The 24,206-nt window shown below is 46.0% G+C and overlaps 1 protein-coding gene across 6 annotated transcripts in view; it reads left to right on the top strand.

Moving 5' to 3' along the window:
* The window catches only part of LOC137427886 (uncharacterized), a 157,058-nt gene that overhangs the window by 90,060 nt on the left and 42,792 nt on the right, over nucleotides 1-24,206 (top strand). For all 6 annotated transcript variants that reach the window (XR_010984604.2, XR_010984605.2, XM_078776538.1 and 3 more), the window contains exons 10-13: nucleotides 13,028-13,130; nucleotides 13,260-13,325; nucleotides 19,633-19,738; nucleotides 22,414-22,487. Coding sequence is in view for 4 of the 6 variants with exons in the window: in XM_078776538.1 (XP_078632664.1) it covers nucleotides 13,028-13,130; nucleotides 13,260-13,325; nucleotides 19,633-19,738; nucleotides 22,414-22,487 (349 nt within the window). In the remaining 2 variants the exon portion in view is untranslated. The remainder of the gene's footprint in view (nucleotides 1-13,027; nucleotides 13,131-13,259; nucleotides 13,326-19,632; nucleotides 19,739-22,413; nucleotides 22,488-24,206) is intronic.

Raw genomic sequence — 24,206 nt, 5'->3', positions numbered from 1 at the left:
TGGTCGCCCGGGGTATATCATGAGGCCACGCCTACCCCTCGGGCGTGGCCACCGCCCACTTGGTGCGTGGAATGATGTCACCACGCCAGTGGGCTTTTGTGTCCGCCACAGTAGCATTTTCAAACCTTTTTGCCTTCGTCTTCCTCTTCTTCACATCCGTGTCGTCCTTGTGATTTCCCTCATTGAAAACCTGTGGTGCGATTTTGGCCAACGTTCAGGATCGGGTTAGTCTCTGCTAATGGTTCGTGCCGCGGTTGCTAGACCGCTCGGCAATTAACATCTGTCCGCGGTTACGAACGAGGTTGTGCACCTGCCTCTTCGGGGGTAGCTGTGCAACTTCAGGACTCACGTCGGTCAGTCAAAGACAAGGGGGTTGATCCCCCCCTTGATAAGGGGAAGAAGGCCGACGGAGAGATCCGCAACAAATTGGTGTCGGGAGCGAGATACGGACCTGAAGCGCCTCGCGCGCTCAAATTACGAGTGGGCCGAAATTTTTGTTTTATAAAATCTTAAATTTGAAAATCGTGCCATGGATTGTCAAGGCGACTGGATGCCGGTGGGGGAATTAGAGGGGTTAGGGGTAACCCAGGACCAGAGGGAAGAAATGGAGGAGGAGAACAATGGTGAAGTGGTTGCGGGGGTATCAGGTGCGCAAGATGGCGCTCTCGCGCACGTGGTTACAGCGGCACCAAATTTCGCCGCGCCCGTGACCGTAGCAGCGCCGCCAATGGACTGGGGCCTATTCATGCTGCAAATGCAGGCCTTCATGGCCAAGGCGGATGAGGAGAGGGAAAACAATAGGGGGTTGGGAAACCAAATCGAAAGGAATAGTGAGCGATTGGAGGGCCAAATGGGGGCAATGAGGGACGGAGCAAGGGATACCGGTGAACGTTTAGACGATAAATTTGAGGGGTTAGACAACGGGATAAAAGGGGTGAAGAATGGGTTAATGGGGTTAAAAAACACTATGGAAGGCAAATTGAGGGAAATAGGGGAGCAATCGGCCCGAGGAATTAAACAAATGGGAGAGCAGATAGAGGAGGTGAAAATCGGGGTAGAAACCAAATTGGATGCTCAGAGGTAGGAATTGGGATAGATGAAGGCGGCATCTACTAAAGAAAGGGAGGAGATGAGGGAGGAAATAAGACGAGGTGTGAGGGAGGAAATAAGACGAGGTGTGAGCAAGGAGGTCTCGGGGGTACGCGAGGAGGGAAAGCGAGGTGAGAAGCGTATGGAGAAGGAGGTGAGAAATGGGACGGCAAAGTTACAAGGTGGCATAGAGGAGTTGACGCAGGGGGTGGGACAGCTGACAGTGGGACAAAGGGAGTTGAAGGATCAGGTACAAAAGAATACGGCTGTGATCGAGGGGTTGAAAGCGACACAAAAAAAACTCAAAAATGACGATAGAGACGAAGAGGGAATGTCAGATGGTACGTGAGGGACTGACAACGAAGTTGGACGAGGTGACGGAGGCAATGGAGACGAAGGACCGGGAGGTGAGGACGCACATAGAGACGGTAAAGGAAAAATTAGAGGAAGAAATCGAGGGGGCGCACCGGGAAATGAAGGAGGTAAAGGAAAAATTAGAGGAAGTGGAAGAGGGGGTGAGTGAAATCAAGAAGAGACGGAGGGAAAGTAAGAAGGAGATAAGGGAGGAGGTTATGGAATATGTGCAAGGTCGGTGCTCAAATCGTGATGGTGTGCTTGCTAACCAAATAAAGAGTTTGCAGGTGGCGAAGGAGGTGCGGAGACGAGGTGCCGAGGTAAGTGGCGATATACTCGGAATTGTATGTGGTGTGAGGGGAGATTCAGTCGGCTTTGGTGTTGGTTTAGACCCGGGTGTTCGTGAGAGGCCGCTGGTGAAGTGTGCGACAGGTACAGAGTGTGACGGAGGAGGTGTGCGAGAATGTCCGACTATGGGGTGTGTGAGGAAAAAGTGCGTGCCGAGGAGTGAGTGTGCTGTCGAGAGTGAGTTGGTCGTAGCGCGTGTGCGGGGGGGGGGGGGGGGGGGCACATGGAAGCGCGTAGTGGTGAGTGTTACAGGGGATGTAACGAGAGAGTGCACACCTGTGGTGAGTGTTACGGAGGGTGTAACGGGAGAGTGTGCGCAAGAGGATGCGTGAGAAAGGTGTGTAACAGAGGAGTGTATGGGTACAGAGTGCACTGTCAAGAGTAAGGGTGAATGCGCGACCGAGTGTGGTGGTAAGAGTAGTGAGAGTGACACGGAGCATGAGTTGGTTGTGGCAGGTGAGAGAGGATGTACACCTGGAATGGAAGGATGCACACCTGGAATGGTAGAGCGCATATGGGAATGCACACTGGAGTTAGTAGTGAGGCACGTGATTGGGTGTGCGTAGGAGAGCACACCTGTGGTTGTCACAGAGGATGTGACCGAGGAGGGGGCGCGAAGAGGTGTGTTGGTGAGGTGTGCGAACGACGAGTGTGTGCAAAGGTGTGCGGTGGTCAGGTGTGTGACAAAGTCTGTGAGCGGAATGAGTGTACCTGGGTGTGTAAGAGAAGGTGCAATGACGAGGAGCATGGGAACGGCTGGATGTATGAGCAAGGAACGGAACGCGGGGTGTGAGCATGCAAGTGGAGCATCGACACTAACCGGGTTAGCGGTTAGATCGACTTGTAGCCGAAGCGGGCCCTCGGTGCGTGCCGGGGTTTCCGTGCCGCGGGGACCAGCGGGGATCGTAACCGAGGCGGTTTGGAAAGAACTGCCGTACGTGATCCACGCTGGGTCTCGCTCAGAACAGCCACGTCCGTGCTCCGCCAGGCGGAACGGGCAGCCTGGGAAGAAGGGTCGTCATGGCGACCCCTTTTTGTTGTGGCGTTCCGGCAGGGCGAGATCGGGCCATTGGACGGCTCCGTGCCGAGATGGTGCGTGGGATCTTGGCCCGGGTAAGCCCCCTTCCCTGCACCGAATGCCGGACGAATCCAACCGCCAGCACCAAACAACCCGCATTCATTGCTCGGCTTTGCGAAGCCGAGCTTTGAAAATGAATCGGCGCACCGAGAGGCTCAAATGAGTAGACGTGCAATGATGATAGTGTTTTGGACCCGAAATTGAAAAGCAAAATTTGATGATTGGCAAAGGATTGGCAGATTGATGACTGGCAGATGATTGGTAGAGTGATTGGCAAATTTTTGATTGGCTGGAATTTGGTGAGCAAAATTTATAGTGAGAGATGCCCGATGTGGTGGGGTGGCAACTCTGCCGTCCCTCACAGCGGGGGCAAAGGAGCACTAGTTATGGGGTTTATGGCAGTGAAAACTAGCCCGGGAGGGTTAGGATATCGTGTGTAGGGATCTAGAGAAGATGACCATAGGTAACGGTAAGGTTAGGTAGTGACAATGATACCTGTAGTGGGGACGCAGGTAGATTAGTTTGGATTATAATGACGAGGGAGCGCAATAGTTTAAAGGGGCGACTGGGAAGCGCAAGTTCCAGAGGGCACCAGGTAGATTAGATGATGCCGTGTGGTTGAGGATCGAAAGTGTATTGAGCGTGGAAGTGTATGGAGCAGTGAGTGAGGAACGATTGTGATTGCATAGGTGTGCAACTGAACAGGTGTATGGAGCAGTGTATGAGTAAGTGATGGTGATGTGTGCTGTGTTGACCAAATGGTCCAGGGAGGAAGGAGGGTGCAGGTGGCACCAGGTGAGATTGCACAGGTGTGCAACTGCATGTGTATGGAGAATGGTTGTGTGGAATACATGGTGTGGAATATATGGAGTATGGAATGGATGGTATGGAGTGAGTATGGTGGAAACAGTGGAGTGGAGTGGATGGTGCGAAGGTGTGGATGGGGGAAAGGAGGATGGACCCCTATCACGAATACCCGGGGAGGGTAGTGTAAGTGTTAGGTAGAGGGTACAGGTAAATTGTGGTTGGATATTGGCATCTGTGGTGCGTGGTGGAAGAATGGAGTTTGGATGGGTGCATTAGTGACGTGGAAATGGCTGGGCGTGTAGCCTGTTAGTATGTGTAGTTGGTTGAGCACTCCACCACTGTGAGGATGTCGGCCAGGTGAGGCCGCAGGTGGGCTCTGGGAGCCGGTGGAGTTGTTGTGGATGGGGCCCGAGGATCTGGAGGACGGACCCGGGTAGCCCAGTGCCAGAGAGGGCACCGAGTGGGGTAAGCGCCAAGGAGGGCCTTCCTCAGTTAGATAGGTTAGGGTGAGGAGCAGGTAAGGTCGGAGGCAACTACAGTGGTGGAGGTGTGCAGGTGGGTAGACCTGCTGGGAGAGCTACACGACTCAGCCCGGAAATTGTGCAAGGGCACAGGGAGTTGAACCGGGGGAGTGAGACCCCAAATTGAGAAGCACCACAGTTTGGTCAATGGGAATTTGGTTCTTAAAACCGCATAGAGTGAAAGAAGGCCAATGGTTTGGCAGGGAAAGACCCCGGGTAGTGTAAAGTGTGTTAATGTCATTTAGACGATAGTTAGGATTAAGAATCTCCTTGCACCATCTGCATCCACTCACCTGAGGTAACGACGGAACTCCGCACCATGCCATGGTTTGTTGTTTTTATTATTTTATTGTTGCAAATGTTTTGGATTGTGAGACGCATCATGACGTGGGTGTGACATTGTGCTGATGTTCCATCTCTTCCTCCTTATGAGGATTGATGATGAATTGGTGATGGCAAATTTTGAAGTAGAGGGAGTGAAGACGAATTTGGTATAGGGGAAATATGGAGAAGATGAGACATTAGTGACGAATTTGTAAATGTGTAGATTGTTGTAAATATGGGGTGAGGGCAAGGGTAGAGTAGGTGACGGGGGGGGTGACGTACGGTTGGGACGAGCTTTTCTCCGCTCCGTCTCCATACGCACCTCGCCTTGCATTGCCTTTGTTTGATGTGTACCCTTGAGACCTTACCCCTCGCTCATCTGTCTTTTCCCCCCCTTGTCTCCCACATGAGGACTGTGCGCCACTGGGCGCCGAGGGGAGCGTGCGGGAGTCCGCCATTGTGCGCCCGAAACTCCCGGAACCAGCTGTCTGCATCGATGCACCACCTTATGGACCACATGTCTGTGGCTGAGCACCACTGATGGACCCCATGGGTTGGGGCATGGCCCCTCTGCTGGAACCGGCCATGAAGGCCCGAGATCTTGCTGGCGGACTTTGGTCACAGGGCACCGATGCCACACAGGTGAACCACAATAGTCGGCCCTGTGGGCCATAAATAAATAAAAACGGACACGTTTGGTGCATTTCATTTTATGTCCAAATAGGCCGCCAGCAAAGAAGTTGACAACATCTGGAAGAATACCAATGGCCAGCAGAGGGAGCCGAAGAGGAAGACACCACCAGGGGTTTGTTGTTTTTATTTTTATTATGGAACTGTGGTGACTGCACCGATTGGTGCTTGATGGTGTTTTGGTGCGCTTTTGGGTGCTTCATGGTGCGTCGATGCAGGGCAGACTGTCTCCCCCCCAAAAGAACAATCACAGGTCCTGGGTTGCGTTTTGTAAATAAAATAGCGTCAACTGTAAATAATGCTCCCCCATCGTTCATGTTGTAGTTTGAAGACAATTCCACAATTCGGTTAGCTGTGGGCGTGAGTCTGTTAGGTAGGGTGCAATGGAGCAGCGGGACATATTTATTTATGTTTTAAAACTGTCACACTCAGGGTCAGGTTAAATGTAGAGGGAACTACACCTACGTGCCACACTAAAAGTAAAAGTAATAGGCCCGGGACGTGCCTAAGAGGAGGAGGGTGCAGTGTTGTGGAAATGAGAATTGTGTTTTTTATTGTTGTAAAAAATATCACCCTCCTTCCTCCAGATGTTGTGTATAAAGGTCAAAGGGCGTCCCTTAGTTAGGTCATATACAATCACGTTAGCCAATCATAGATTTCCTCCTTGTTGGTAGTTATTTCCTTATTCTGTGTATTAGGTTAAGGCTTTGTCCTCCATTAATTAATACTCCATTGCACCGAATTCAAATGGATAGATCCCCTTTTTCAAATTCCCCCAAAGCCTTTATTGCCAACTGCATTTATTACCAACTGCATTTGCCTCCATTGAGCATGCGGTCGGCTCGGAGAAGAAAGGTGTGTCTCCACCTCGCCATAGAGGGGAGGAGTGAGCCAGCCCTTGCCGACCAACCCAGAACGAGGGGTTTGGCTTTGAGAGGGCGTGGGGAGAACCGTCGAGTCGGTTCGCGAAGGTTGAAGGGCGTGGCCTATATAACCCGCACCACGACGACGCCCCCCAAGAGAGAGACAGAGAGAGACAGAGAGAGACAGAGAGAGACAGAGAGAGACAGAGAGAGACAGAGAGAGACAGAGAGGGAGAGAGAGAGAGGGAGTGAGAGAGAGAGACGCGCGCAAGAGAGGAGACGATATACGAGATGCGCAGGAGAAGAGACAATATACGTGCCGCGCAAGAGGTGAGAGAGTTTTAGTCCACCACCATCAGTTTGGGTCCACCACCATCAGCTTGGAGTCCACCACCACCAGCTTTGAGACCACGCAGTTTCGACCCGCTGCGACGCGGGAGCCGGATTGCGGTGGCATCGGTGGCCGTCGAGGTCCCGCCCGACGTCCCGTGCGGGATCAAGCTCCAGCTCCGGTTCCCGTTGGACCTTCCTCTCCTTCCACCGAATCGTTAATGCCTTCATTTCCCCATTCGTGTGAGTTTGATTGTCGTCCGTTTTGTGTGTCTCGTCCTGGGTATAATTAAGACTGTAGGTAAGCTAGCGTTGCACTATCTCCTTGATTCCTTCTGTCTTTATTTTATTTTCTTTCCTTCTTCCTTGGTTATTTTGGTCCTGTAAATAGTAGGAATAAATATAGTAGCATTTTCAAACCTTTTTGCCTTCGTCTTCCTCTTCTTCACATCCGTGTCGTCTTTGTGATTTCCCTCATTGAAAACCTGTGGTGCGATTTTGGCCAACGTTCAGGATTGGGTTAGTCTCTGCTAATGGTTCGTGCCGCGGTTGCTAGACCGCTCGGCAATTAACATCTGTCCGCGGTTACGAACGAGGTTGTGCACCTGCCTCTTCGGGGGGTAGCTGTGCAACTTCAGGACTCACGTCGGTCAGTCAAAGACAAGGGGGTTGATCCCCCCTTGATAAGGGAAAGAAGGCCGACGGAGAGATCCGCAACAATATATATATATATATATGTATATATATATATATATATATATATATATATATATATATATATATATATATATACACATACATACACATACAGTGAAACCTTGACTTACGAGTGCACCAACTTACGAGTTTTCCGAGATACGAGCCGTCGCTCGGGCGGTTTTTTGCTTTGAGATGCGAGCCGAGATCTGAGTTACGAGCTTACGCCACCCGCCACCAGGTGGGTTCCGGTCACGTGGTTATCTTGCCGTGCAAGCATCTCTGCCGTATATCGCTGCTGCTTTGTTTTCGCATGTTGGTTATTTTGGAAAATTTCTTAGTTTTAACCATGGGTCCTAAGAAATTGAGTGCCAAGGGCAGTACTGAGAAGAAGAAGAGGATGATGTGCTTGGATATAAAACATGTAATCGTCGAAAAACATGAGCGAGGTGTGCGTGTTGTCGACTTGGCGAGGCAGTACGATCGTAGTACTTCTACGATATGTACGATTTTGAAGCAGAAGGAGTCGATAAAGGCTATAACGCCAGCCAAGGGCGTTACGATTATTTCAAAGCTCCGGACCTCTGTCCATGAAGAGATGGAGAAGTTGTTGTTTGTGTGGTTGACGGAGAAGCAGCTCGCAGGAGATACCGTGACCGAGAGCATCATCTGTGAGAAGGCCCGAGACATTTACGGGGATTTGGTGCAGCAGACGGCAGGAACATCAACGGACGAGGCATCGGAAGTCATTCAAAGCCAGTCGGGGATGGTTTGATAATTTTAAGAAGAGGACCGGCATTCACTCCGTCGTCAGGCATGGTGAGGCAGCAAGCTCGGATGTGAAGGCAGCTGAAGATTTTATTATAACTTTTGCTGAACTGATAGAAGCTGAAGGATACATCCCCCAGCAAATCTTCAACTGTGACGAGACAGGGCTCTTCTGGAAAAAGATGCCGAGGAGGACGTATATAACGGCAGAGGAGAAGAGCATGCCAGGCCACAACTTGTTCAGAGTGCCGGCGATAGCTCGCCTTCTCTTTGTGGAAGACACGGTGATTTTTTTTTGATTTTTTTATTTGTATAGAAGATCGAGGCTCGTGAAAGAGCTAACATTAATCACACAAAAAGACAAACCGACACACAAAAAACAAGGGGAGCGGCAGACAATATGGGGAGAGAGGGGGAAGGACACAAACACAACATTTGAGAGCAGGGACATCGGGAGGACTTGGGGGGGAGGTGGGAGAGGAATAAAACATATGAACACTGCAAGGACTCTGGGGTGAATTACCGGGGGTAGAAAATATCAAGGTTTTCGATGGGTCATTGATGAGGTCATTTCGATGAGGTCATTGATGAAGACCAAAAATAGCACAGGGCCCAGAACACTACACAGATCCTTAACATCCAACAACTAATGGGACGCAAACGGGGCGCCCAGTTTAGCGGTACACACATTGATGAATCACCCTGCCTGTGATTCACCCATGACAGGTTATAGCTGGGTCGGGATTCAAACCCAGGCTGGACAGTTTAGAGTCAAGTGTGCGTACCTCCAGTCCAGGCCATCCTGCCAACTTGTATGCTGCATACAGGTGAAATATAAAGCGCGAGATATTTTTATATATACTGTATATTTAAAAAAAAATTGGTGTTGTTTTTGGCGGGCTGGAACGGATTAATAGCATTTCAATGCATTTTAATGGGGAAATTTGATTTGAGAAACGAGCAAATTGAGTTACGAGCTCGGTCACAGAACGAATTAAACTCGTAAGTCAAGGTTCCACTGTATATACATACAAGGCAAGGCTACCACCTGCCATCTGTACTGTATATACTAGGGCATGCCCGTACGATATATATATCTAAAATTATATCCCCCCCCCTATTTACATGAAATGGTTTGGTCCAAAGCGAACGGCTTGCGAGTGGTGACAATCCCCCCCCTCTATTTACATGCAATGGTTCGGTCCAAAGCGAACGGCTTCCGGAGTTTGGTAAAGAAATCGCCATCGCGTACACAAACGCGCAGGAAAGCGAATGAATCGCAAATTCGTTTTTATTAGTTGTAAAACATAATGCCCAATTATTCAATTAGCGCCAACGTATTTTGGCTGTTTGCAATTTAATCGCAAGGCAAAGTAGAAAGAGAAGAGGGAAAAAAAGAAAAGCCTTGCCTTGCTGCAAACAGCTGCTGCAAACAACAACAACATGGAAGGCTGCACTGTCCGGAAGTTGGCATATCGCAGTTACGATTATTTTAGTGTTAATGGCCAATTATTCAATTAGCGCCAACGTATTTTGGCTGTTTGCAATTTAATCGCAAGGAAAAGTAGAAAGAGAAGAGGGAAAAAAAGAAAAGCCTTGCATTAACGCATTAACGCTTGCATTGCATTAACGGTTCGGCACACGTGATAGCTCGCTGCTCTCTGATTGGTTGAAGCGTTTTTTGGACATAGCTCGGTAGGTACTTGTCCGATTAATTACAAACCTTGAAAAGGCACATCCTCGGGTCCCCAGCAATATACCTGGCAAGTTTCAAGTATATCGGACCCGTGGTTGTCGAGAAACAGCGGTCACAGACAAACACACAGACACACAGACACACAGACAGACACACAGAGATTGCTGGAATTATAGATAGATATATACAGTGGAACCTTGACTTACGAGTTTAATTCGTTCTGTGACCGAGCTCGTAACTCAATTTGCTCGTTTCTCAAATCAAATTTCCCCATTAAAATGCATTGAAATGCTATTAATCCGTTCCAGCCCGCCAAAAAAACACCAATTTTTTTTTAAATATACAGTATATATAAAAATATCTCGCGCTTTATATTTCACCTGTATGCAGCATACAAGTTGGCAGGATGGCCTGGACTGGAGGTACGCACACTTGACTCTAAACTGTCCAGCCTGGGTTTGAATCCCGACCCAGCTATAACCTGTCATGGGTGAATCACAGGCAGGGTGATTCATCAATGTGTGTACCGCTAAACTGGGCGCCCCGTTTGCATCCCATTAGTTGTTGGATGTTAAGGATCTCACCGTGTTTTCCACAAAGAGAAGGTGAGCTATCGCCGGCACTCTGAACAAGTTGTGGCCTGGCATGCTCTTCTCCTCTGCCGTTATATACGTCCTCCTCGGCATCTTTTTCCAGAAGAGCCCTGTCTTGTCACAGTTGAAGATTTGCTGGGGGATGTATCGTTCGGCTTCTATCAGTTCGGCAAAAGTTATAATAAAATCTTCAGCTGCCTTCACATCCGCCTCACCAAGTCGACAACACGCACACCTCGCTCATGTTTTTCGACGATTGCGTGTTTTATATCCAAGCACATCATGCTCTTCTTCTTCTCAGTACTGCCCTTGGTACTCAATTTCTTAGGACCCATTGTTAAAACTAAGAAATTTTCCAAAATAACCAAAATGCGAAAACACAACAGCAGCGATATACGGCAGAGATACTGTACTTGCACGGCAAGATAACCACGTGACCGGAACCCACCTGGTGGCGGCTGGCGTAAGCTCCAAAATAACCAACATGCAAAAACACAACAGCAGCGATATACGGCAGAGATACTGTACTTGCACGGCAAGATAACCACGTGACCGGAACCCACCTGGTGGCGGCTGGCGTAAGCTCCAAAATAACCAACATGCGAAAACACAACAGCAGCGATATACGGCAGAGATACTGTACTTGCACGGCAAGATAACCACGTGACCGGAACCCACCTGGTGGCGGCTGGCGTAAGCTCCAAAATAACCAACATGCGAAAACACAACAGCAGCGATATACGGCAGAGATACTGTACTTGCACGGCAAGATAACCACGTGACCGGAACCCACCTGGTGGCGGCTGGCGTAAGCTCCAAAATAACCAACATGCGAAAACACAACAGCAGCGATATACGGCAGAGATACTGTACTTGCACGGCAAGATAACCACGTGACCGGAACCCACCTGGTGGCGGCTGGCGTAAGCTCCAAAATAACCAACATGCGAAAACATAACAGCAGCGATATACGGCAGAGATACTGTACTTGCACGGCAAGATAACCACGTGACCGGAACCCACCTGGTGGCGGGTGGCGTAAGCTCGTAACTCGGATCTCGGCTCGCATCTCAAAGCAATAAACCGCCCGAGCGACGGCTCGTATCTCGGAAAACTCGTAAGTTGGTGCACTCGTAAGTCAAGGTTCCACTGTGTGTGTATATATATATATATGTATATATATATATATATATATATATATATATATATATATATATATATATATATATATATATATATATATATATATATATATATATATATATATATATATATATGTTACGGATCTCGACGTCGGCCTTTTTCCCCTGAAGAAGGGGGGATTAATCCCCTTGTGTATGACTGACCGACGTGAGTCCTGAAGTTGCCCAAGCTCCCTCCGGAGAGGCAGGTGAGCAACCCCGTTCGCGACCGCGGACAAGATGTTAATTGCCGAGCGGATTAGCAGCCGCGGCACGAACCATTAGCAAGTAACTGACCCGATTCCGAAACGTTGGCCAAAATCGCGCCACAGGTGTTCAATGTGGAAACCTCAAAGACGAATGGATGTGAAGAAGAAGGCAAAAGTAGGAAGAACAAATATGATTTATTACTACTATTATGTACACAATGAAAAGTAACCAAGGAGAAGGAAAGATACGAAAATAATTTACAGAAGGATGGAAGGACCAGAAGACACAGTGCAATACTAACTTACCTATACAAACTTACTTATAGCCCAGGACAACACAGAAGACGGACGACAATCAGACTTACACAGGGAATGAAGGCAGGGATGAATGGCACGAATGGCTGGAAGGAGAGGAAGGTTCAGTTGGAGCAGGAGAATGGTCGGGCCGGGAGTGAGCAGCCGCCGCCCCTCCGCACTCGGGTCCACACGGCCGGGATGCTCGCAGCAACACGTCGGAGCTTGTCGTGGCAAGGCTGGTTGGAACAGCGTCTCCTTTCCCAGAGCTCTCTATTCGGGCTCCTTCTCTCTCTGGCTCCCTCGATGACTTCGTTCTTCACCTCCTTCACCAAGCAGTCCCTCACTGACTCTTACGTGCATCTCTCTCCCTCAATCATCTCTGGTGGGGGCGTCGCGTGACGGGTTATATAGGCCACACCCTCGAATCTTCGCGAACCTCCCCGGTCTTTCTTTCTCCACCCTCTCAAGCCAAACCCCTCATCCCTGGTTGGTTGATCGGGGCTGGCTCACTCCTCCCTCCGATGACGAGGGCGGAGACATGCCTTTCTTCTCCGAACCGACCGCGTGTTCAATGGAGGGCGAATGCAGTTGGCAATTGCGGAAAAATGGGGAATTGAAAGGGAATCTATCTTATTTGAATTCGGTGCAATGTAGAGTCAACTAATGGGAAACACAGCCTTCAACTAATACACATATTAAAGAAATAACTATTTAGAAGGGTATATGGTGGCCTGCGTGTATGCGATGGATTAACTAAGAGGACGACCTTTGACCTTTACACACAAAACGGAGATATTTACAAGAATTCATTACACTTACAGAGGGTGATATTTACAACAATTACACATGATTCTCAATTCCGCAACAATATATATATATATATTTTTTCTTTTTCTTGAAAGGAGTTTTTCATCACAGGAGGAGGCCATTACATCCATCCAAGCCTTTACCAGTATTGTTAATTTGTGGTTATTTACTCATTCCAATTTGTATTTCCAAGTAGTAAGACTAAGAGATCGCAGAAGGAGGTTGATGATCGGAGCAGAAAAATTGTGGTGTAGGATAAAGGATGAAGTGGGGAAAGATTAACACCAACTTTTGAGGAAAAAGTATTCTTGACTAAATCTGATGAGCATATATAATAATATTGGTGCGTGTGTGTGCGCGTGCGTGCCCCAAGCAGGAGGGTGCAGAAAGGCTTCGTATGTTAGGCATGAGGGAGGTGCAGATGCAGGGTTTGCTGTATGTGCACCAGCGAGAGATTGCTGCTTGCCCTCCTGGAGATGGTGATGCATCCTATCCTCTTTCCCTCCTTTTCCCATTACAGATGAGAATACATTATTGTATCACACTTTCGTATGTAGAAGTCTGTGTATATCCTGTGACTTGTTTTCTCGCTTTATATGCTGCCACAGCTGCTGTGACTTTGCTGGGATCGGATGATGCTACCACCTGCCATCTTCTGGTGTTGAAAGACCGTGGTGAGAATTGCACATTGATTGTGAAATCTGTATGTTTTATATAATTGTTATACACGTCATGTCATGTTGAAAATGTTTATACACGTGATTCAAACAAAGGTTTTTTTGTGACTGAGTGAGCATGTTCAGAAGCTGGAGATCTTCCCCGTTCTCGACCCACGATCCTCAGGCACACAAAATCGCTTCAAACTGCTTTGGGTGTATCATGACCATTTGCTTCCAGAGTCGTCCAAAAATGTTGCATACCATCAAAAATTCTGAAGCAATTTGAGGAAACCACTTTTCGGAATTATTTAATCTTATTCCAATGAAATTTGTCTGCCAACAACTGCAAATTGGCTAGTCAAGCTGTCTCGTAGCTTTTCAAAAGATTCCCGTCAACATGCACTTCCTCTTTCTTGGTGATTCAAAAACGATTTTCCAAATGCATGCTCCGTCTTGCAACCTGTACTCAGGGCAGAATGACTTTCTCAAAAGGTTGATGACATTTTTCTGCCTAAATTTAAAAACACATTTTATTTGCAAGGGCAGCAGTACATTAAAAAAAGACTATGGAAATCACATTGACGGTTTTTTCACCCAACTTTGGTTTTTGACCCAAAACAAGACCCAACTTTGCTCATGGTGTCGGCGTATGTTAACAATGTATGTGTTCATTCACTACTTGTGATTTTGATTTTGTGATTTTGCGTTGTACAATTTCTGTACAATAATAAAACTTCGTACACGTCCCCAAGTAAGCGAACGATTGGCAAATCCATATCTATTTAATTCTTAAGGCCTCAAGCACACCATCGTATAAAAGACCCAAATAAATTGGCAAGGTCCCAAGGGGAGATATTCCCTTCAGGAAGACTGTTCATGCTGTCGACACAGGCTGGCACAAAGGGGAAATCGGTGCGGCTTGCGGTGGGGGCGTGTCTGGAGGCAGTGGACCGATGTGTGCCATGCCGTGGAGAAAACTTCAGGAGTCCACCTGTAGGTTTTCCAATGAAGTTTCCATGCATCTCTTTTCCACCCGGTTCTCACCGTGCTTTTGTAGGTTCTGCCTCCATCCTTGTCCATGACGCTAATAGCCACACCCTGCTTTGGCTCCCATTGGCTGAGGTCCTAGCCTGTGAGCGGTGCAACTTGCCTTGACCTTTCACCCACTTTGGATGGTGTGCATTCTTTGTCATGGCCTTTACTAGTGCTGACCACCTGTCGGACCATTTACAGGCACATAAAAGACAGATTACAAAGGGATAAACATAAAAAGGGTGTGAAGGGATAGTGGCTAGACCCACACGTGGGAGGGAAGACAACAGCTGTCTACACTTATAATGATGCATATCTTGACACCAAAATTAAATTACCTCATGCTTATTAGTCCCCTACCGGTGTACACCGGAGGGGACTATAAGTTTGCTGTCTGTCTGTGTGTCTGTCTGTCTGTCCGTCCGTCAGTCCGTCACGCAAAGAACAGTTTTCCAGACTTTTTTTCTAAACTCTTAATACAACAACAACAACAACATGCATTTTAAAGGCCATTTTCCCTGCTAGAGCGGGGGTTAGCCTTGCGGTCCCCATGACAATCTTCTCCATTTTGCCCTATTTTCTGCATCTCTCCTTGTTAACCCCCTTGCCCGCATTTCTTCTTCCACCATCTTTAGCCAAGTCTTTCTCGGTCTTCCCCGTCTTCTACTTCCTTCTACATTCATTTCCATCACTCTTCTCAACCAGTCACTTTCATCCTTCCTCAACACATGAGCAAACCATCTCAACCTGTTCCTCTTCACAGCATCAATCACAGGCTCTATTCCCATCATCTTTTGCAATTTATCATTTGTCTTCCTCTCTCTCAACGATACTCCGCACATCCGTCGAACCATTCGCATTTCCACCCTTTCCAACCTTCGTTGCTGCTCTACGTTCATTACCCATGTCTCGCTCCCATAAATCATAACACTTCTCTCACATGCAGCATACACCTTTCCCTTCAGCTTCAACGACACTCCCCTCATCATCAGCACGCCACTCAATTCCCGAAACTTCTTCCATGCACATCTCACTCGAGCAACCGTTGCCGAGTCTGATCCACCTTCTCCATTCAGCATGTCTCCGAGGTAGCAAAATGTTTTCACACCTTCCAGCTTCACGCCATCTCCAAGATCCAACTCAACATTTCCTCCATCTGCAGCTCCCTCTGTGCACACCTTACATTTGAATGTAGCTGCCACACTGGTTAATGACTCTCTCAGACCACTACATTTTTGATGAACCCACTCAGCGCACATTGTACACTGAATGGAGTTCACTCCGACACCCTTCCTACACACAGCACAGGGCCACTTCCCAGTTCTTTCCACCTCACCACATGCTTTACCACTTGCCATCACCTTCGTCTTTCCGATATTCACCTTCAGACCTTTTGTCTCCATACATTCCTTCCACGTGTTCATCTTTTCCTTCAGTCCATCCATACTTTCCGCAATCAACACCAGATCATCTGCATACAACAACTCCCACGGTAAACCCTCCTTTACGTTCTGAGCCAGCACCTCCATCACAGCTACAAATAGTAGTGGACTTAGTACCGACCCCTGATGCACTCCCACCTTCACCTCAAACTCACCACTGTTCCCGTCCTTCGTCCTTACAGCTGTGCGTGCTCTTTTGTACATTGCCATCACTACTCTGATCAACCATTCCTCCACTCCTAACTTCCTCAATGCCCATGTCAATACTTTGCGTGGAACCCGATCGAATGCTTTCTCCAGATCAACAAACCCAAGAAACAACTTCTTCCCCTTCTCCATGTACTTCTCCTGCAACTGCCTCACAATGAAAAGCGCGTCTGTCGTTCCTCTTCCTGGCATAAATCCAAACTGCATTTCGTCGATCTTCACTTTCTTCCTTATCCTCCTCTCCAACACCCTTTCCAATACCTTCATTCCATGCTCCAATAACTTTATCGCTCAGTACGAGCCACACTCCAGAGGGTCACCTTTCCCCTTGTATAGAGGGACGAGGTACTCAGTTCCCAACCCACTGGAATGCGGCCTTCTTTCACCACCAGATTACAGATCTCTGTCATTCTCTTCACACCCCAACTTCCTGCTGCCTTCAACATATCTCCCACAACTCCCGTCGGCCCTCCCGCTTTTCTACCCTTCTACGCTATTACGCTATTTCTACGCTATTAGCATTAAACTCTTAATGCTAATGATTTCAAACTTGGTGCATGGTTTCCTCATGATAAGTTGCAGATCAAGTTCGAACTTCATGACGTTTCGATCATTTTTGACAAAGTTATGGCACTTTGAACTTTGGTAATTTCCCCAACAGTTTTCCGGACGACAGACTGCCGGTAGGGGACATGCATTGCAGCGCAATACTCAGAATGCTTGTTCTAATACATGCACTATGTGGAATATATTGCTATATTATGCAAAGTTACCACCTATAAGGCATTCCTACAATGATATCAATAAAATACAAGCTACCTGCACTGGAAGGGACGTCCAGGTGAAAATGCAACAAACCAACATTTAAAAAAAGGAACAAGTAAGAAAGTTACTTACATGACTTTGCAAGTACACTGTAACTTCTAATAAAGTAATCGTTGCAAAGAGCAAACGTCACTTTACATTCAGCAGGTTTCACGGAATTGAAAAAAATTACATTTACCGAATAAACTCCATCTTAACAGTTAAGAATGGCAGGCAATAGCAGTAAATGCAACAGTAGGAAAATATCCACAAAACACAAAATGTCTGTTAACCAGCTCACCCCAAGGAAGGAGAGGACAGTGCCAAAGGAATGGATTGAAAAGTTAAATGTGATTGCTGTTAAAAAGTGGAATCTATGATGAGACTCACAATCGGTGCTCACCTCCAGTTGCGTTCTTCTTTGTGGTGTGTTCAACTCCAAGGCAAACAGGACTAGCTTTTCACACTGTCTCGAGTCTAAAAGGAATTTGCATTGCCTTCAGTTTTAAAAGATACTGATTTGAAAAATTACTTTCTGAAGGTGTATTTGTTTTCCCGTCGCAGACGTTGTGTATTGCAATGTCGATGAGTAGGACCAAACCGATCTAATCCACCCCTTCAAATGCTTGCAGAGGCAAAGAGTTTTATTCCTAGGTATAGTGCCTTCAGAAAGTATTCACACCACTTGACCTTTTTCACATTCTGTTGTGTTACAGCCTGAATTTAAAATGGATTAAATCGAGATTTTTTTTACTCACTGATCTACACATAATACCCCATAATGTAAAAGTGGATTTTTTTTTGAAAGAAATTTTTACAAAAGAATTAAAAATTAAAAGCTGAAATGTTTTGTCAATAAGTAATCAACCCCTTTGCTATGACACTCCAAATTGATCTCTGGTGCATCAGATTTCCTTTGATCATCCTAGAGATGTCTCCACAGCTTGATTGAAGTCCACCTGTGGCCAATTCAATTTATTGTACTCGATTTAGAAAGAAAAACACCTTTTCTATATAAGGTCCCATAGTTGACGGTGCATGTCAGGGCAGAAACTCGACCATGAAGTCCAAGGAACTGTCCATAAATCCTTGAGAACCTGCTTCAGAGTGCAAAAGACCTTAGACTGCAGCAAAGATCTTTATATTCTAATAGGGCAATCACCCCAAGCATACAGCCAAAGCAACATTGGAAAGAACAAGAACGTGAAATTCCTTGAGTGGCCCAGCCAACACTCAGACTTGAATCACATTGAGAATCTTTGAAAGACCTGAAGATTGCTGTTCAACGACACTCCTCATCCAACTTGACAGAGCCTGAGCAAATCTGCAAGCAAGAATGGGAGAAACTCCCCAAATTTTGAAAAATTGATCATAGTAAATGGCATTTCCTGTGTTCTTAGAAGTTTCTGCAGTTCCTTGCATTCTTCCCTGGCCCTTCAGTTCAGCAGATTTGCGATGACTAATGGGCCAAAGCAGTGAACTGGTGAGCCAACTTGCCCAGCCGTTCATTAGTTAAAACAAGAATGATTGCACTGTGGTCACATCCTGCGACAAAATTCAGTAACGTTCCTATTGGGAAATGCGCATTCAAAACGCTCTTAAAATATGTGAACAGCACGATTGGGAAACATACATTTAATGCGCTATTAAAAAAATTAACTCGACACCTCTTATCCATGACAACCTCCAACATGGTTTAATCAGAACGAGCTGATTTGTCACGTGGTCCCGCATTGTTTAACCCCAAAATGGGGCCGTTCAAAAGTTACGTAACTCTAATTTTTAGTAATTTGTGTAAGGTAACTCTTGATTTTGTACCTTAATGTAATGCTTGGCTACTGTGCATTCTGATGTGCTGACTGGGAAACATGCATTCAAAGCACTCTTAAGAGATGAACAGCACGATTGGGAAACGCATTTAATACGCTGTTAAAAGATTAACTTGACACCTCCCATCTCGTGCATATTTTGTAAAAACACGAATAATTGTATCACACATGAAGAGAAAGTTGAATTGTGCACACCACTCTGTATCTGCCACTGGACTGCATGCAATATCACAGCATATAATTTAACAACGAAAATCCGAAGGGGGTGAGGTGGTGCGCACTGTCCCCTTACCCCCTCTCCCCTTACCCCCTGTCCCCTTACCCCCTGTCCCCTTCCCCCCTGTCCCCTTCCCCTCTGTCCACCCGGCAAATCCACCATTCTGTCCATGTCACAAATTCACCTTTGAATTCTGTTAAATAGTTTGCTTCCATAACACTCCACACACTTTTCTGTACTCACAACTCTTTCCTTTATGTGCCAACTTATGTATTTCACATTTTGGGTGAAAGTAGTTGTAATGCATTTTGTCGGATAATATTATTTGTTGCCGCCTTAAACGTAGGACTAGCTCCTGCTGTTTACAGTCGCTGTATATCTATCTCATAAATGCAAGTTCAATAATGCGGTGCGGTTGGTCGGCTGAAGCAGCGTGCCTATAGGAAGTATAGGATTGGACACCAATTTGAAATCTGTCCTGGGTTCTGTACACAATGGCCTACTGTTTTTGAAAGCTACAGTGGGATGTTTAATAACCACTCAGCAAATCAGTCAGGATAGACCACGTAACATCCTCACCAAAGGACGGCTTATTCTTTGACGCATCACTGTGCCTGCAAAGCACCAACATGACAGGTTATCATCGGATCAGGAATCCAACTATGACTAGACAGCTCAAAGGTGAGTACGTTACCTCTGTACTATTCTGTAGTTGTTATAATTGTTTACTTATCATGGTTGAAGTTGGTATAATTTATTGACTGCAGCGTGTGCTGTCAATTCACATACAGGCAGTGGTGCCTTGTGCTTGGCCCATTGTGATGGCTCCGACGTGACGTGGGGTGTGCGCCACATGGTGGAGGCTGTGCGTTCCTTGGCTGGTACTGCATGTGAAAGGTATGAAGAATAGTATTCGTATCAGAAACCTAAATGATAATTATGAATGTGGGACTTTTTCCATGGATTTATTTAAGATTCCTTGAATTATTGATAAATAGCGAAAAACCCTTCCTTACGGACTGGTTCATATCCTGCAGAATTTCTTGTATTTTAGTATTACTTTTGATACCACCCTCCCACAAGGAGCGGTGCTATGCCTCACACATAGAGTTAATTGGGGTCCTCCCCCACTGTGAACCCCTAGGATTATGATTTTTTAAAAATTTTACCATCTAAATGCTTAAATTCACCGTGCACACCCGAATGCAGCCACCAGTTTTCAACTCACTCCATCCAGCTTTTCCAAAATATATAATATAAATCAAACAAACATACTGTTACATTGGAGGGGGGTATAAATTAGCTAGTGTTAAGTTGGCATGGTCCATATGTTCGTGTTGGTTCGAACATTTTATGTAACCAGGGACCCGTTAGAGTAAAGTTGTGCTGTTTTTTTTAATGTATGCCATGAGAGGCAGCATAGTTGACATCGAAGTTATATGGAAAAGTGTAATTCGTACATGTCCTCTCTGTAAAACCAAGCAAGGCACCAGGCAAATCGAGGAGAGATGTGGATTTGAATGTGTCGGCTGTTAGTGGGTGGGGCGATAAACACCTCTCACTCCTGCGTTCTGGGTACAAAGAATCTGGCATGGCACTGACAATCACAATGAACCCTGAGGGAGCGACACCATGGGCAGCCTGCAAGGTGTTGCTTCATTGCTTCGGGAGGCGCAGGTGGTATCTCTCCGTCGACATGACGTCATTACTGCGGCGACATTGTGCTACCCCATTGGCTGGTGCAGGGGCATGTGCGAAGGACGTTATCAGGTGGTGCCTTGTGGGAGATAAAAGGCTGTACAGCGATGTGTTCACTCTCTTTGAAGTCAGGGCAATGAGTTAGGTGCTGATCTCTCGCTCTGAAGTCGGGTGAGTCGAGTCACTGAAGTCTGGTCAGTTGGAGCTTGGAGTGGGGAGTCAGTTGGGTTGGTGGCAGTTAAGGCGAGCAGTGAGTTGTGGGCTCACAGACAGCTCTCTTCGCATTGGAAGTGGGCTGCACTCTGGCTTTGAGGTGTGCAAGCTCATCTGGTCCCGTTCAAATAAGTCAGTGGAGCTGACACGAACTGTCTGGGGTTAAGCCTGTTCACTCTCCGTTTCCTAGAAAATACTTTGCCTGCCCCTCCCTCTTCCCCCTACCACCTCCCCAACTCCACCCTTTCCCCACCTCACCCCGATCACCTCTGTGGTGAGTGAATGTGGTCATGTGCTTGTGGCACCCTAGGTTTATATTACTGTATTAAGTGTGTACTGTAATTTACTTATTTCATTTGTTTGTCCGCCTTCCACCCCGGGAGTCAACGTATGTGTTGTCTGGTCTGTCTTTCATAAACTGTTATTACCTCCACCGCCCAAGGTGTGTGGAGGTTATGTTTTCAACCCTGTTTGTCAGTTTATTTGAAAGTTTGTGAACATGATAGCTCAAAAGGTTGTGGACGGATTTGGACGAAACTTTGTGGAGAGGTTGGGTGTGTGACAAGGACGAAATGATTAGATTTTGGTGGAGATCTGAATCCGGATATGAGAATTTTTAAAAAGTGATTCTTCACCATTGAGAGATTTGACCAAAACTATATATAGCATGATATTAAAAAAAGTTATGGAAGGATTTTGACGAAACTTGGTGGAATGGTTGGGTGTGTGATGAGGACGAATCGGTTCGAATTTGGTGAAGATCCGAATCCTCATCTGGATACAATAATTTTTAAGCGATTCTTCACCATTCAGCGATAGGGCCAACAACTATATGTAGCATGATATTTAAAAAAGTTATGGATGGATTTTGACAAAACTTGGTGAATTTGTTGGTTAGGTGACAAGAACAAGCAATTCTATTTTGGTTCAGGTCCGAATCCAGATCCGGCCCAACAGTGGGACACAAAACATAAACTGTTGAGCCCTGGCGCAGGTACGTGCTCCACTGAGTGCCATTCTAGTTTCTTAAAAATGCCTGTCAACTGATTCTTTCCTTTTCGGCATTTAGTAAATGCCTGGGGAGAAACATAAATTAGTTAATCACTTTAGGAGACCGGCACATTGCTATGCTTTCTCCTCGAGTGTGGTTTCATTTAATTCAGCCATTCGTGAAGCATATTGCGACCTCACTGATGCGACAGTACAGACACTTCTCAAATTATACTGCAGCATGATATCTTGTGACACACCTTACCCATCATTTTAATGGCTAAAAAGTGAATGGAAATGTGAAACGGATGTTCAACCTGTGGCTGACGAGCAATTGTGACACTGCCTTTTTGACATCAATCTTCATTCACTTGGTAAAAGGACAATGTGCAAAGGATCACCTTTTTGGAGAGAAAAGACTGACAGAAATTAGAGTTGAGAACTAATCAAAATGGTGAGGGTGGGGTTGGGAAGGGGAAGGGGAAGTTGGAGAGTGGGGTGTTAAATTGGGTCTGTGGGAAGTACATGTATTCTGCATTATAGTTAGAGTCCTATATATGCTCTTCATTGGTGATGGGGATGAAAATACCAATGGTAACGGAAGAAGAAAGTTCTTGCATCATAATTTCCTATTTGTGAATATCATGAATTGAGAGTAAGTTTGTTTGCAGATTGGAACTGCACATTATCGGAGGATTTGCTGATCGCGCAGGGGTTTCTGATCGTCTTACCCATGACATCATTGGTATGTTGACTTGGATTCCGCTCTCGATGTGCTGTTGTTTTTGTTCCTTCTTGGATACACCAAATTATTTGTAGGTAGGATCGAAGCTTCATCCGCTTTTTTTTTTTTTTGTGTTTCCACATATTTTCCACTGACTGCCTTCTCCTCTTTGTCATTAAATGTATATCTCTCATTTTGCCTACTATAATTTGATGATCTTCAATATGAAGTGAAGGATTTATAATTGCCCTATAATTATATTTCTAATGCAAATAGGTTCAGTTAGTGATACACTACAATTGTGGTCATTGTTCCACACTATATTACCAAAACCAGTACTATGGTGATAGCCCTTACTTGTACCAGCATGACTCTGTATTGAGCCATGCTGCTATGTATGTTATGAGTTTGTTTGAGGACAACATTGAAAATCTGCAGTGGTTAGCTCACCTGGAACAAAAAATAATAATTAGCATCGGGAGGTATTAGCATTGTGTGGTGGTGTCTGTCAGTCAGGCAGTGTGACGGCTGAATGTGTCAATGGGGATTTTCACATACATGATTAAGCGCTTATGGGGAATAATTTTTTCTGTACTATGACCATCAGTCACGTGGTATGGTGGCCATCTTGGATTTAAGGAAAAATGTTTGAAAATCTATATTTCCAGAATCGCAAAATGGATCAATCCGAAACTTCATATGTACGATGACTACACATGGGGAAAACCTTTTGCGACCTATGACGTCATCCATCACATTGTATGGCAACCATATTGGATTTAAGGGAAAACCTTTAAACATATTTTTCCAAAACTGCTGAACGGATCGATGCGAAATTTCACGTCATATATATATATATATATATATATATATATATATATATATATATATATATATATATATATATATATATACACATATCAGTCACGATGCGACCTTCATATCATCAGTGGAGAACCGCCAGCAAGGTGTCCCATACAGCTGCTGCTGCACCTTGCTGGGAGCGATAAGCACCGCCTGCCACGCAGTGACGTTATCTCTGGTATCCACTCATCATATGGAGTCGACCTGGTTGCGGTTGGGAGTTACTAATAATGGTATCTGTAATCTGGTTCTCCAACCTAATGAGCGGACAACATGACGTCATCGCCATGCACGTCCGCCTTGCCTGCAAAGTTCCAGAGGAACCATCTAGCAGTGCGTCATTATGGATTATAAATACAGATGCTTATTTTAGCTGAGGATAATGACTGTACCTGCGTTGCTGTGTTGTCATGATTTACACCAATCATAATACAAACAATTACTTTGTACAAATGTATTTGTTGTGTTTGTGATATTACATTTTTATAGGCAATTTAAGTTGAAGATTTAGGTTGAATGTTTTTTTTTTCAAGAAAGAACCCCTCAGCACACACATAGGGGAGGGGTAGGTGCAGACTGGAAGTTTGGGACGATTACACCTCACCACCAAGTAATTTAAAACACCTCACAGCCATAAAACACGTAATGAAAACGCCTCGCCACCACAAAATTAAAAACGCCTCACCACCACGAAATTGAAAACACCTCACAGCCATAAAACACGTAATAAAAACACCTCACGGCCATAAAACACGTAATAAAAACCTCACAGCCATCAAACACGTAATAAAAACACCTCACAGCCATAAAACACGTAATAAAAACACCTCACGGCCATAAAACACGTAATAAAAACCTCACGGCCATCAAACACGT

Source organism: Myxine glutinosa, chromosome 1 (assembly GCF_964187855.1).
Source record: "Myxine glutinosa chromosome 1, kmMyxGlut1.1, whole genome shotgun sequence".
NCBI classification, from domain to species: Eukaryota; Metazoa; Chordata; class Myxini; order Myxiniformes; family Myxinidae; genus Myxine; species Myxine glutinosa.
This window is presented reverse-complemented; position numbering and strand designations above follow the sequence as displayed.